At 50.6% G+C, this 16,065-nt stretch overlaps 1 protein-coding gene across 1 annotated transcript in view; it reads left to right on the top strand.

Annotated features, from left to right (window-relative positions):
- LOC119951242 (latent-transforming growth factor beta-binding protein 2-like) overlaps positions 1-16,065 on the top strand; it is a 677,784-nt gene that overhangs the window by 231,531 nt on the left and 430,188 nt on the right. Inside the window, exon 6 of the mRNA XM_038774298.1 lies at positions 5,012-5,203. Within this exon, the coding sequence (XP_038630226.1) occupies positions 5,012-5,203 (192 nt within the window). The remainder of the gene's footprint in view (positions 1-5,011; positions 5,204-16,065) is intronic.

Here is a 16,065-nt window from a genome sequence, read left to right as displayed (position 1 = left end):
GTGGCGGATGATCAGGGGGAGGCAGCTGATTGGCGTCCGAGACCTCAGAGGTTCTGCATCTCCATTTCAGAGTCAGCAGATACAACATTGGGCATGTCAGTGTTGAGAGAGACCAAAGATGTCACAGCAGGCTGGTTCATAGATCATAGAATTTAAAATGCAGAAGGAGGCCATTCGGCCCATCAAGTCTGCACCGGCTCTTGGAAAGAGCACCCTACCCAAGCCCACACTTCCATCCTATCCCCATAACCCAGTAACCCCACCCAACACTAAGGGCAATTTTGGACACTAAGGGCAATTTAGCATGGCCAATCCACCTAACCTGCACATCTGTGGTTCGGTAATGGAGCCAAAGGATCCATGACATGTTTCCTTCAAGGACCTTCAGAGAGTAACCTTCATGAGCGAATGTGATCCAAATAGCATTGCATCAGTTGCTCCCAGACCCGAACTTGTAAAAGATTACTCCTGTTTGATGGAAAATTCCAGAGAGCCAGCTTTGAAGTTATGAACGAACACCGTGTCAAAGAGGTTGACATCGAACTGGGCAACACCCTTGCAAATCTTGGTTACGGCACACCTTTTCGCTGATGTCCGGCCTAATAACATCTCTGGGAGGATCACCCAGTTACTGCGCATGGCATAGTCCTTTATGTAAATAAAAATCTTGCCAATCCAACTGCAACTGGTGTAGGAAGTCGTGTCCCAACAGGGTAGGGCCAGTTCCTTGTGCAACGATGAGGGGAAGACAATGTCTGGAAGACTGATTGGCGGCCATAAACAACCAGAACAAGAGTGGACCCCACAATATTCAGTCGTTCCCCCATATAAGTATGACACAAACAAGCCATTGTGTCACACAAAGCCAAAGTATGCACACCTCATTTTATAAGACCAAAGGTACTTGGTCCCAGCAGAAATGGGAGCTCCCATATCCAATTCGATTTGGAACATATGGCCATTCATCTGAATTGGAATGGGAATAGGGACCACACGGGGCAATGCCAAACCGTTCAGCTGCATCTCAGCCTCATCTTTGGCCTCTTCTGGGGCTGAAGCATACCTTGACAGGGGCACCTGGAGTGCTGGTCTCCTTCTGCCTGTGAGTACACCTAGACAGCTGTCCACACATTGAACACAGGCCGGAATCACTTTCAGTTGAGTCCGGTGATGCCGCAAGTCACTCAGAGGCCGGAGTCGCTGCGGTGTTCTGTCCGAGCTATAGGGAGACCATCTGAGGGGTAACGCCCCAAAACGTTCACCTGCGTCCACTGTATCGTTTGGATGCCATATTCTGCGTTTTCCTGGGACAAGGAGATCTGCAGCGCCTGCTGATACGTCGGGGAGATTTCACCCGTGTTTCCATATTATGTTTCCATATTATTTATACCACAGACCAAACGATCATGGAGCATATTGGATAATGCAGTTCCATACTCACAAAATTCGGCTATCTTCTATTGGCATGATATTAATTTGGTTACGGACTCAGCGGTGCACCTCTCCACCGTATTAAACTGAAATGTTTAACCTGACCCCATCGGTAGTCATTCAAAGTGTAGAACCATAAGTGCCTTGAGTTGGTTGAACGATTGTGTATCTGGCGCCGGCAGGTACTTGAGACTCTGGATCACCCCCCCAACGTGTGCGCTCTGCAGGCCATTAACCGTATGACTGACAGGCGCCCGTTCTCCGTGATGTCGTTGGTCCGGAAGAAGTAATAGTAATGCATCCTCATCTGTGTACTGGTTCCAATCTTTAACACTGGCATCAAATGAATTTAACTGCCCAAAGAGAGGCATGGCGAATCAACTAAATCCAAACCTGGGTCCTGAAAATCAGGGAGGTGGCTCAGCCAAGTAGGTCGCAGCATCAACAGCAAGCCAGTTTATTCATCCTCACTAGTTTAATAGGGACATGGGGAGTCTACACGGAGTAAAATAAAGAATTGTGTTATTTACAACACAATATATACACTGCCCAACCGGATTTCTGTTCTGGACAGTGCCTTAGCGGCCGACCTTTTATGCAGAGGTTAATCGAGATCCCCAGCTCCTAGTGAGGGAGCTTGTATTCCACAATGACCACCCCGTCAGCCCCATGCAGGCTGTTACAAGGAACATGCAATGTTGAATCAATGAAATGCAAAGACAAAATTCAATGCTATGAAAATATTCTGGGCGCGATTCTCCGCTGCCCACGACGGGTCGGAGAATAGCGGGAGGGCCTTCCTGACATTTTTCCCGCCCTCCCGCTATTCTCCCCCCCCACGGCCGCCCCACGACACGAATCGCTGCTCGCCGTTTTTTACGGCGAACAGCAATTCTCCCCAGGCCGATGGGCCGAGTTCCCAGGCCTTTACGGCCGTTTTCAGGAACGCAATCACACCTGCTCTCACCGTTCGTGAAAACGGCCGCAAAGTGCCGTACCGGACAACCATGGCACCGATTGGCACGGCCGTACCACGACCGTGCCAAGGGTGGCATGGGCCTGCGATCGGTGGGCACCGATCGCGGGCAGCAGGTCCGATACCCGCGCACTATTTGTTCCTCCGCCGCCCCGCAGGATCAGTCCGCGGGGCAGCTGAGGGGCATGACGGCCCGCGCATGCACGGGTTTGACGCATCTGCGTGATGACATCATCCGCGCATGCGCGGGTTGGAGCCGTTCAACCCGCGCATTCCCGGCTGATGTCATTGTGCGCGTCAGCCGCCGTGACGCTTGGCGCGCGGACTTAGCGACGGTCGCCAAGCCCGTGATGCCGTGCTTCACGGGGCCGTGCTGCTAGCCCCGCCCGGGGAGGAGAATCGGGTCCTGGAGGGGGCGCGGAGGCTGCCGTGAAACACGGCCAGTTTCACGGCAGCCTTTACGATTTGCCGCATTTGCGGAGAATCGCGCCCTCTGTTCTGTTTTAGCTCTGCTGTCAGTATTCAAATATCTCATTATATCAGATTGGGTTACCACTGACCAGAGACATGATGGGCGCGATTCTCTGTAAATCCGGCGTGCCGTGAAGGCTGGCGTGAAACTGGCCGTGTTTCACGCCAGCCTCGGAGCTTCGTCCCGGGACCCGATTCTCCCCCCCTGGGCGGGGCTAGTATCGGGGCCCGGGGAATCACGGCGACGCGGAGTCTCCGCCCGCCAAGAGTCACGGTGGCTGACGTGCACGATGACGTCAGCCGCGCATGCGCGGGTTGGACGGCTCCAACCCGCGCATGCGCGGATGACGTCATCACGCAGACGCGTCAAACCCTCGCATGCGCGGCCGTCATGCCCCTCAGCCGCCCCGCGGACTGATCCTGCGGGGCGGCGGAAGAACAAATAGTGCGCGGGTATCGGACCCGCTGCCCGCGATCGGAGCCCACCGATCGCAGGCCCATGCCACCCTTGGCACGGCCGTGGTGCGGCCGTGCCAATCGGTGCCATGGTTGCCCGGGACGGGCACTTTGCGGGCGTTTTCACGAACGCTGAAAGCAGGTGTGATCGCGGCCGTGAAAACGGCCGTAAACTCCGCGGTATTCGGCCCATCAGCCTGCGGAGAATCGCTGTTCGGCGTAAAAAACGGCGAGCAGCGATTCGGGTTGGGGGGCGGCCGGACGGGGGGGGGGGGGGGGGAGAATAGCAGGAGGCCGTGAAAATTGTCGGGAAGGCCCTCCCGCTATTCTCCGACCCGTTGTGGGCAGCGAAGAATCACGCCCTAAGAACGGAATTCTCTGGCCTCCTAGCTGCATGTTTCTCAGTGGTGGAAGGCGTCACGCTGTTCGCTGATGTCGGGATTCACTTCTCCCGCCGCTGTCTATGGGAATTCTCATTGGTGGGGGGGGTGGCGGGTGGGGGGAGTGATTCGGGTGACAGTGGGGGTGATGCTGAGGGTGGTGTGGGGGTGATACGGAGGGTGAAGGTGTGTGGAGGTTGTGTTGGGGGTGAGGGTGGTGTGGGGGTGACACACATGCCATGGGGAACTGCAACTCAGCGGATTCTCACTTCCTCGTCCAAAGCCGATCTCCACCCCAGCGACTGCCTTTCCTTGGGCCTGCTAACTATGCCCAGTGCCCTCTGCTCTGCTGTGGTGAGGGACCACAGATTCAGTGGTCCCCCTCCAGTCATCTCCTGCCTCCGATAGTTATGAGTGGCCTTATCGGAAGGGACGCAGAAAATGCTCAGTGTTAGGCAGTCTGACGCAAGCAGCCCAGTGGGTGGTTAGCTGGTGGCTTCAGTGACCAGGGCACCTGGCCATGGTAGCTGATATGGGTGCAGGCATGTGGTGCAGGGTTGGGTTTCGGCTGCCATCCAGGTGGGAAGGCGGGGGGTGGGGGCTAGAGTTATGCGTGTGTGGGAAGGGGGTTGGTGCCAGGTGCACAGTGCTGCCTACTCACCCTGGCTGCCTTGAGGAGGTAATGCAGTTTTTTTCTGACACTGTTGGCCTATCTAGACGGTGTTGCCCAAGGCGCTGACCACCTCTGCCACCTGCATCCAACCCGGTGAACGGCGGCGGCTGGAAGCCTGTTTCGCACCCCGGTGTACATGGTCGCCACCTCTCCTCCATCATGTCCAGCAAGGTCTCCACTTCCGCGTCAGTGAACTTCGGGCTGTGTGTCTTGCTGCCATCTTGTTGGCTGGGATGGTGTGTGTGTGGAGAGTGAAGTGTGTATATGCGGCTGCAGCTTGTCAGCCCCCTAAGTGCCAATCACGGATCCGGCGAATCCCACACCTTTACTCATTGGAATCGATTGTGTTCCATGTGACTTGTGTTCCATGTGATGCTGGTGCTCGCACTTTAACGGTCGTTGAATCGGCCCAGGTGTGGCACCAGTTTTGCTGTCGTAGAACTCCACGAATCCTGCCCAATGTCAACATTTAGTCTGAGGAACAGAGAATCTGGCCACCCATTCTTGACTCTTAAGAATCACCAATGAGCAGTCAAAAGCAGCAAATCATTTGTACAGATGATTTATAAATCAACTAAATTAGCCAGCGTTCTTATTAATGACTTCCTTATAATTATTTTATAGATTTTTGCCAGATCCCCTGCCTGAATGGAGGATACTGCATTGGAAGAGACAAGTGTCGATGCCCATCAAACTCAACAGGGAAGTTCTGCCACCTTCCGGTACCTCCTGAAAAACAGACTGTGTCAAAGACAGTACCTGTCAGGTCTTCTGATTCACAGTCTGTATACACTCTCCCTCTTTCCAACCAGCAAGGTAATATGACACATTCTCAATTAATTGTCATTATTGATATCTATATTACTGTAATCTTTGCAAAAAATAATCATTGTCAAAATTGGTAAATTCCATTGTGTTGAAACAATGTTATCTTTTGTACTTTAGATTTGTAGTGATTTGAGTGGATAGAATTATTTTGCCACCTATTGAATACCATTTAACTTACTTTCTACATTCCTCTGTGGTTTCCAGGACAAGAATGGGAAATGTCTTTTTGTTATTAATTTATTAATTTACGGGATGTGGGCATTGCTGACAAGGCCAACACTTATTGCCTATCTCCAATTACCTCTGAGAAAGTGACCTTCTTGAACCGCTGCATTCCTTGAAGGTGATCTGTCACGTGGAGTGTTCCAGGATTTTAACCTAGTGATGATAAAGGAACAGTAATATGTTTTGAAGTCAGGATGGCGTGTGGTTTGAATGAGAACCTGAAGCCGGTGATGTTCCCATGCGCCTACGACCTTTCCCTTCTGTGTGGTAAAGGTCACAAATATGTGAACTGCTCTTGAAGAAGCCTTGGCAAGTTGTTGGACTGCATCTTGCAGATAGTACAAACTAATCCAGTGCTGGTCAGGGTGAGTATATAAAGTTAGGAATAGGGTGCACGGTGGGGGGACCCAACGTATTTCAGATTACTTTTCTGGAGTACAGGGAAGCATGCCAGTTCCTTATGACTCCGCTAATATGAATAGCCAGGATTTTGCGTGAATATTATTGGTGAGGTTAAAAGAGCTTCTGATTATTGCTAAATAAATTGGACAGCAACTCCTGGCTCTATACACATAGAAACCCAGAAGTCGTTGTCAGGGATATCCCTCTCCTCCACAGGATGCACTGTTGTAGTCCTCGCTGAGGTGCTTGGCATTGAAATTACTGTGATAAATTAAAAGAGCTGTACTTGCCTATTAGTTATGAACAAAAATAAACTAATAATAATCTTTATTAGTGTCACAAGTAGGCTTACGTAGGCACACAGGCCACAAGTGGGCTGGTTTAGCACAGTGGGCTAAACAGCTGGCTTGTAATATAGAACATAGAACATAGAACGATACAGCGCAGTACAGGCCCTTCGGCCCTCGATGTTGCACCGACATGGAAAAAAAAAAACTAAAGGCCATCTAACCTACACTATGCCCTTATCATCCATATGCTTATCCAATAAATTTTTAAATGCCCTCAATGTTGGCGAGTTCACTACTGTTGCAGGTAGGGCATTCCACGGCCTCACCACTCTTTGCGTAAAAAACCCACCTCTGACCTCTGTCCTATATCTATTACCCCTCAATTTAAGGCTATGTCCCCTCGTGCTAGCCACCTCCATCCGCGGGAGAAGGCTCTCGCTGTCCACCCTATCTAACCCTCTGATCATTTTGTATGCCTCTATTAAGTCACCTCTTAACCTTCTTCTCTCTAACGAAAACAACCTCAAGTCCATCAGCCTTTCCTCATAAGATTTTCCCTCCATACCAGGCAACATCCTGGTAAATCTCCTCTGCACCCGTTCCAAAGCTTCCACGTCCTTCCTATAATGAGGCGACCAGAACTGTACGCAATACTCCAAATGCGGCCGTACCAGAGTTTGGTACAGCTGCATCATGACCTCATGGCTCCGGAACTCAATCCCTCTACCAATAAAGGCCAACACACCATAGGCCTTCTTCACAACCCTATCAACCTGGGTGGCAACTTTCAGGGATCTATGTACATGGACACCGAGATCCCTCTGCTCATCCACACTACCAAGAATTTTACCATTAGCCAAATATTCCGCATTCCTGTTATTCTTTCCAAAGTGAATCACCTCACACTTCTCCACATTAAACTCCATTTGCCACCTCTCAGCCCAGCTCTGCAGCTTATCTATGTCCCTCTGTAACCTGCAACATCCTTCCGCACTGTCTACAACTCCACCGACTTTAGTGTCGTCTGCAAATTTACTCACCCATCCTTCTGCGCCCTCCTCTAGGTCATTTATAAAAATGACAAACAGCAACGGCCCCAGAACAGATCCTTGTGGTACGCCACTCGTAACTGAACTCCATTCTGAACATTTCCCATCAACTACCACTCTCTGTCTTCTTTCAACTAGCCAATTTCTGATCCACATCTCTAAATCACCCTCAATCCCCAGCCTCCGTATTTTCTGCAATAGCCGACCGTGGGGAACCTTATCAAACGCTTTACTGAAATCCATATACACCACATCAACTGCTCTACCCTCGTCTACCTGTTCAGTCACCTTCTCAAAGAACTCGATAAGGTTTGTGAGGCATGACCTACCCTTCACAAAACCATGCTGACTATCCCTAATCATATTATTCCTATCTAGATGATTATAAATCGTATCTTTTATAATCCTCTCCAAGACTTTACCCACCACAGACGTTAGGCTCACCGGCCTATAGTTACCTGGGTTATCTCTACTCCCCTTCTTGAACAAAGGGACCACATTTGCTATCCTCCAGTCCTCTGGCACTATTCCTGTAGCCAATGATGACCTAAAAATCAAAGCCAAAGGCTCAGCAATCTCTTCCCTGGCTTCCCAGAGAATCCTAGGATAAATTCCATCTGGCCCCGGGGACTTATCTATTTTCACCTTGTCCAGAATTGCCAACACTTCTTCCCTACGCACCTCAATGCCATCTATTCTAATAGCCTGGGTCTCAGCATTCTCCTCCACAATATTATCTTTTTCTTGAGTGAATACTGACGAAAAGTATTCATTTAGTATCTCGCTTATCTCCTCAGCCTCCACACACAACTTCCCACCACTGTCCTTGACTGGCCCTACTCTTACCCTAGTCATTCTTTTATTCCTGACATACCTATAGAAAGCTTTTGGGTTTTCCTTGATCCTACCTGCCAAAGACTTCTCATGTCCCCTCCTTGCTCGTCTCAGCTCTCTCTTTAGATCCTTCCTCGCTTCCTTGTAACTATCAAGCGCCCCAACTGAAACTTCACGCCTCATCTTCACATAGGCCTCCTTCTTCCTCTTAACAAGAGATTCCACTTCTTTGGTAAACCACGGTTCCCTCGCTCGACCCCTTCCTCCCTGCCTGACTGGTACGTACTTATCAAGAACATGCAATAGCTGTTCCTTGAACAAGCTCCACATATCCAGTGTGCCCAACCCTTGCAGCCTACTTCTCCAACCAACACATCCTAAGTCATGTCTAATGGCATCATAATTGCCCTTCCCCCAGCTATAACTCTTGCTCTGCGGGGTATACTTATCCCTTTCCATCACTAACGTAAAGGTCACCGAATTGTGGTCACTGTCTCCAAAGTGTTCACCTACCTCCAGATCTAACACCTGGCCTGGTTCATTACCCAAAACCAAATCCAAAGTGGCCTCACCTCTTGTTGGCCTGTCAACATATTGTGTCAGAAAACCCTCCTGCACACATTGTACAAAGAACGACCCATCCAATGTACTCGAACTATATCTTTTCCAGTCAATATTAGGAAAGTTAAAGTCTCCCATAACAACTACCCTGTTACTTTCGCTCTTTTCCAGAATCATCTTCGCCATCCTTTCCTCTACATCTCTAGAACTATTAGGTGGCCTATAGAAAACTCCCAACAGGGTGACCTCTCCTTTCCTGTTTCTAACCTCAGCCCATACTACCTCGGAAGAACAGTCCCCATCTTGCATCCTTTCTACCACCGTAATACTGTCCTTGACTAGCAGCGCCACACCTCCCCCTCTTTTGCCCCCTTCTCTGACCTTACTAAAGCACCTAAACCCCGGAACCTGCAACAACCATTCCTGTCCCTGCTCTATCCATGTCTCTGAAATGGCCACAACATCGAAGTCCCAGGTACCAACCCATGCTGCCAGTTCCCCTACCTTATTTCGTATACTCCTGGCATTGAAATAGACACACTTCAAACCACAGACCTGAACACTGCCGCCCTCCTGCGAAGTCAAAACTGTGCTCCTGACCTCTCTACTCTCAATCTCTCGCACCCCAAAACTACAATCCAGGTTCCCATGCCCCTGCTGAATTAGTTTAAACCCCCCCAAAGAGTACTAACAAATCTCCCCCCCAGGATATTGGTGCCCCTCAGGTTCAGATGTAGACCATCCTGTCTATAGAGGTCCCACCTTCCCCAGAAAGAGCCCCAGTTATCCAGAAATCTGAATCCCTCCTGCCTGCACCATCCCTGTAGCCACGTGTTTAATTGCTCTCTCTCCCTATTCCTCATCTCACTATCACGTGGCACGGGCAACAACCCAGAGATAACAACTCTGTTTGTTCTCGCTCTGAGCTTCCATCCTAGCTCCCTAAAGGCCTGCCTGACATCCTTGTCCCCTTTCCTACCTATGTCGTTAGTGCCAATGTGGACTACGACTTGGGGCTGCTCCCCCTCCCCCTTAAGGACCCAGAAAACACGATCCGAGACATCACGTACCCTTGCACCTGGGAGGCAACATACCCAAACGTGAGTCTCTCTCGCTCCCACAAAATCTCCTATCTGTGCCCCTGACTATTGAGTCCCCAATTACTAATGTTCTACTCCTTTCCCCCCTTCCCTTCTGAGCAACAGGGACAGACTCCGTGCCAGAGGCCCGTACCCCATGGCTTACCCCTGGTAAGTCGTCCCCCCCACAAGTATCCAAAACGGTATACTTGTTACTCAGGGGAACGACCGCAGGGGGTCCCTGCACTGACTGCTTCTTCCCAGTCCCTCTTACAGTTACCCATCTATCTCCAGTCTTTGGTGTAACTACTTCCCTGAAGCTCCTATCTATGACCCCCTCTGCCTCCCGAATGATCCGAAGTTCATCCAGCTCAAGCTCCAGGTCCCTAACACGGTTTTTGAGGAGCTGGAGTTGGGTGCACTTCCCACAGATGAAATCAGCAGGGACACTGACGGCGTCCCTCACCTCAAACATTCTGCAGGAGGAGCATTGTACTGCCTTCCCTGACATCCCCTCTAGATTAAAAAAAAAACAAGAAAAAGAAAAAGAAAGGAAGAGCTTACCTGATATTACCTCAAACCCTGATCCCGCTGAAAGGTAAGCAAATTTAAAGGCACTCACTCACCTTCACGACAGGCCCCTGCTCCCGCTTCCCAACCACCGTGGGGTGGGGGGGTTGGTTAGAGGAGGAGGTAGGGTGGGAAACACTCACAAAGTGTTTCGGGTTTAACTGTCAGTTGCCAACAGCCCCTCCACAAACCACCTTCAACTTAGGCTGACCGCACTGCACGTATGCAAATTTCCCCAGAACAGCTGATCAGTAGCTCTGCTCTGCTGCCCTCTGCTGGTTGCTTGCCTTTACTCAAACTCCTTGGGTCTTCTTCGCAGGTTCACCTTCGACTTAGGCTGACCGCACTGCACGTATGCAAATTTCCCCAGAACAGCTGATCAGTAGCTCTGCTCTGCTGCCCTCTGCTGGTTGCTTGCCTTTACTCAAACTCCTTGGGTCTTCTTCGCAGGTTCACCTTCGACTTAGGCTGACCGCACTGCACGTATGCAAATTTCCCCAGAACAGCTGATCAGTAGCTCTGCTCTGCTGCCCTCTGCTGGTTGCTTGCCTTTACTCAAACTCCTTGGGTCTTCTTCGCAGGTTCACCTTCGACTTAGGCTGACCGCACTGCACGTATGCAAATTTCCCCAGAACAGCTGATCAGTAGCTCTGCTCTGCTGCCCTCTGCTGGTTGCTTGCCTTTACTCAAACTCCTTGGGTCTTCTTCGCAGGTTCACCTTCGACTTAGGCTGACCGCACTGCACGTATGCAAATTTCCCCAGAACAGCTGATCAGTAGCTCTGCTCTGCTGCCCTCTGCTGGTTGCTTGCCTTTACTCAAACTCCTTGGGTCTTCTTCGCAGGTTCACCTTCGACTTAGGCTGACCGCACTGCACGTATGCAAATTTCCCCAGAACAGCTGATCAGTAGCTCTGCTCTGCTGCCCTCTGCTGGTTGCTTGCCTTTACTCAAACTCCTTGGGTCTTCTTCGCAGGTTCACCTTCGACTTAGGCTGACCGCACTGCACGTATGCAAATTTCCCCAGAACAGCTGATCAGTAGCTCTGCTCTGCTGCCCTCTGCTGGCTGACAATAATAATCACTTATTGTCACTGTAATGCAGAACAAGGCAGCAGCGCGGGTTCAATTCCCGTACCGGCCTTCCCGAACAGACGCCGGAATGTGGCGACTAGGGTCTTTTCACAGTAACTTCATTGAAGCCTACTTGTGACAAAAAGCCATTATTAACACTACAATGAAGTTACTGTGAAAATCCCCTAATTGCCAAACTATGGCACCTGTTCGGATACACCGAGGGAGAATTCAGAATTCTCAATTCACCTAACAAGCACATCTTTCAGGACTTGTGGGAGGAAACCGCAACACCCAGGGGAAACCCACACAGACACGGGGAGAATGTGCAGACTTCCCACAATGAGCCAAGCTAGGAATTGAACCCGGGTCCCTGGTGCTGTGAAACAACAGTGCTAACCACTGAGCTACCGTGTAAAGTTAGATAATAATATAGGGCGGAATTCTACGACCCCCCCGCAGGGTCGGGGAATCGCCCAGGGCCGGCGTAAATCCCGCCCCCGCCATGGCCGGAATTCTCTACCACCCGGGAATCGGCGGGAGCGGGAATCACGCCCCGCCGATCGGCATGCCCCCCGCGGCGATTCTCTGGCCCGCAATGGGCCGAAGTTCCGCCACTGACAGGGCTCTCCCGCCGGCATGGCGCCGGCGGGATTGGCGGCGCGAGTGGGCCCCCGGGGTCCTGGGGGGGGCGTGGGGTGATCGAACCCCGGGGGGTGCCCCCACAGTGGCCTGGCCCGCGATCGGGGCCCACAGATCGTCGGGCGGGCCAGTGCCGTGGGGGCACTCTTTTTCTTCCGCCGCCTCCATGGCCTCCACCAGCGCCCGCTGACGCACCGGCGCATGCGCGGACCGATAATATAGGGCAGAATTCTCCAACCCCCCGCAGGGTGTAGCGGGGTAGCGGCAAAGGCCGTTGGCGTCGGTTTTAGCGCCATCGGCGGAGCGGGAGCCACTCTGGCGCAGGCCTAGCCCATAAAGGTGCGGAACTCCGCACCTTTGGAGAGGCCCGACGCCGGAGTAGTTGGCGCCACTCCGCTACGCCGGAACCCCCACCCCGCTGGGTAGGGGAGAATCCCGGCCATAATCTTTAGCTGGGATAGTCATGTGAAAGCGACTTTTCAATAGCATGGTAAGTATTAATTACTATTGATCAACCTTTCTGATGCAGAAAAGTAATTTTACAAATGTGGAACCTAATATCCTCAAATTAATGTTGGATTTTTAAAAAAGTAATACATTTTATATTACTTTTTCTGATCATGGGCTGAATTCTCCATTTTTGAGATTAAGTGTAGTGGTGGACAGTATTCATGGCCCGTATCTCGCAGCTCGGAATAGTGGGAATTTGCACTGATTCCACACCTGAATTTGCACTGATTCCACACCTGGAAGTTAATTAATTATGCACAGCCGACTAGCTGTCTGTATTACCTGGCGGATCTTTAGTCAATTCCCCTGCCCCCCATTAAGCTGCTGGGGTTGAATGTACAGATGATAAAATCAAATGTCTCAGAGCACACACTTCTTACTCTCTCCAGCCTACCTGTCTCGAGGAGACTGTTGGCAATGTCTGTCATAATATCCACTCATGTATATAATGAGATGCAGACAGGCAGTGATTGACACATAGGATGACCAATGAACACACAACACAGAACAACCAATCACTAGACAAGACACCACCACTATAAAGCCCACAGGGCATTAAGACTCCCGCTCTTTTTGAGACCCAGACACTGAGACAGTCAGAGTGCACAAGTCAGTGGACATTATTGCCATGTGGTAGCTAGTAGGGCTGGTCGAGCTAGTAAGAGGTCATCAGTAGGATTTGTCAAGTATCAACCCACAGCTGAACATGCACAGCAGTTCATAGTTAAATAAAACAGTGTTGGATCGGATCATCTCCAGTGTTAGACGTTTATTTCTAGCTTCCCTGCATCCAGTTGCAGTCAACGTCGAACCAACCTGCCTAACACATCAATGTCTAGTAAACAAAAGCTACAAGCCAGGAGAAGAAGGCAGCTCCCCACTTCACCCACCAGGCCTCAAGGCCTTGATCAGAGGAGTTTGGTCACGCAGAGAGGTATAGCTCAAGGAAGCATACCAGCCTCAGCTCTCTGGTCTGTAAGGTCATTGCAAAGGAGGTGAGCACGACTGTCAACCGCACCAATGCAGGAAGAGGATCAATGATCACATCCGCTCTTCCAGAGTAAGTCATCCTTCAACTCCTTCCAATATCATACTCTCATCATGGCATTGTATACTCAAAGGGCCACTGTTTTCAGAGATATCAGACAAACATTAGTGGGGGGGACATTTCACCACTGCTTGTTTCATGGAAACTTTCATATCACCACCATGCCATCCATCATGATGTGTACACTCCATCCTCAGCCCTTTCCGGGAAGGACTCACCACACAAAGGAAGCATGCATCTTTCCCAAAATATGCTCCAGCCATTCTCAGCACATGCCTTTCTTTTGACTTCATCAAGGGCAAGCTTGACCACAACAGAAGGAACAAAGCTCAGACTGGGGAAGGCATGTCAGACCTAATTGCTACCACAGATTTTGAGGAGACTGCAGCCGAGATCACTGGGGAGGACAGGAATCGTTCCTCGGGAAGGGGAGATCAGATTCTCCCAGAAAACAATTACACATCACACCTCCATAAATTTATCACATCATAATAATCCCATGCAGTCATGCTCAGGAACTGAAACTCTATTCTCTATTTTATAGGCACCAGCAGATCAAGACCCACAGGGTCAGGAGAGGAAGCTGAGGAAGAGTCATCACAACGCTCACCTTCATCCTCTACCAGCACAGAAACAAACGCCTTATTGGGCATAGATCTAGATTAGGCTCAATCTCACCAACAGGAGAACAGCACACTGACACTTCCACACAATAGGCGGAGACAGGGACAGACAGGTTTCTGGCACTTGGAGGGCTGCTGTAGAACAGCTACCTGCTCAGTCTGAGTCAGTTGTTGAACCTCTGAAAGTCGCCACCAACTCTAAGCTGGAAATGCAACAACAAAATGGTGGAAAATCAAGCAGAGATTCAGCAGTCACTCAGCAAACTGGAGCAAAGGATGGTGGAGTATATCTGCAGACTGTCTTATGTAACTCTGATATGCGAGCACCTTGAGATCACCATGGGAAGGTTGTTGACCTTGGCCTGGCAGACTTTGATGGATTTGCGCTTAGCCCTGGACTCCATGGGCTGGAATCTCCGCAGCCGGATGCCATAATCGCGGCTGGTGGCAGAGAATTCAGTTTGACGCCGTAATCGCACCCGCCGCCAGTCCGGCGATTCTCCAGGCACTGAAAATCGGCAATACTGTGGAGTACGCTGGGCCACTGGGGGCTCATTGCCAGTGGCCCGCTCATCAAACCTCCACTCCCGACCAGCCGAGTTCCTGACGGCATGGAACTAACCACCTATTGCTGGTCGGGGTGCTCGCGTGGCGGCTGCGTACTCAGTCCGTGGCCACCCTGGTCGGGAGCGGGCAGATTGCAGACCAGGGAGGGCCTTATAGGCGGCCGGCGATTAAAGGCGCAGGGTTTGAGGCTCGGGTGCACAACCGATTAGGTGGTCTCTTTCTTTCGTGTGGCTCCGCAGTCGAAGTCCACCATGGAGCACGGCGCGGCTGCTGGAGGTTGCCGCCGTCCGCATGCGCGGCCTCTGACCCGGAAGTGCGGAGGCCAGTATCTGCAGCAAAAGCTGCGAGATTCATTCCGGGTCCCTGCTAGCCCCCTGCAGGGTTTTGAATTTATCTAACTTTTTCCAGGGAAATTTGGTAGTAAAACTCCACCGTTTTTATGCCAGCATGGGGATATAGTCTCATTTTGGGATAACCCAGCCCCATAGTTTTACACCCTCGTGGACACCATCAAGACATAGCTGTCTGGACTAGCACTCTTGATTGCAGAGAGCAGTATGTATTCCTCTGACTGCTGTCTCCCACCATTACTAAATTCCCCTTTGCTCCCTCGACTTACATGGCATCCTTCACGATGGTGCTATGATCAGTCCACTCATCCATTTGGCAGTCCTATGCCTTATCCACACAGTAGCAAATACGTTGTAACTGTTGGACAAAGGCAGGGGCTGAAGCTTCTCTAGCATTTCATGCTGGTTCCACTTACCTGCCTGACTTACAATCCTGTCCCTGTCCATTGACCAACTCTAAAGATCTGCCTAATCTAAGGGAATTGACTGCTCCCTGGAACAAAGTGCTCAGATAACTCTCTCCCTCCCTGATGCTTGTAGTGTCCGCAACTCTGACTTTTGCTCAGGACCTTAGAGTGACTATGTTTGTTCAGGACTGTAATATATTCCATAGATTCCCACATGCTGCAGTTATGGCACACCACCAGCCGTGTAATTTCTGTCCAACCTTATTTATTTGATTAGTCTATTAGCTAATAATTTACAGAGACAAAGTAGTAGAAAGTTGCACTTGCCTAACCTGGAGACAAGGAAGGAAACTTACCAGCCTTTGGAGGATGAAAAATGACAGAAAAAAGGATTGCTTCTTTGCCCCTGTGCACAGGATTCCTGTCTCAACCAAATTCCCAACTCCTTATTCAATACATACTCACTCGTGTGTAATCTCATATCCTCATGCCCCTTTCTGCATGCAGGTTACAAATCTTTCTGTGTTTGTGGAGCCTCCGATGTCTCACTAGCTAGCTCCGTTTACTGCAACAGTACATAATACTCATTGAGAGCGATTACATTCAACTGATTGACAGTTGA

The sequence above is a fragment of the Scyliorhinus canicula genome, chromosome 2 (assembly GCF_902713615.1).
Source record: "Scyliorhinus canicula chromosome 2, sScyCan1.1, whole genome shotgun sequence".
In the NCBI taxonomy this organism is placed as follows: Eukaryota; Metazoa; Chordata; class Chondrichthyes; order Carcharhiniformes; family Scyliorhinidae; genus Scyliorhinus; species Scyliorhinus canicula.
The sequence above is the reverse complement of the archived record's forward strand: the minus strand, read 5'-3'. Positions and strand labels throughout refer to the sequence as shown.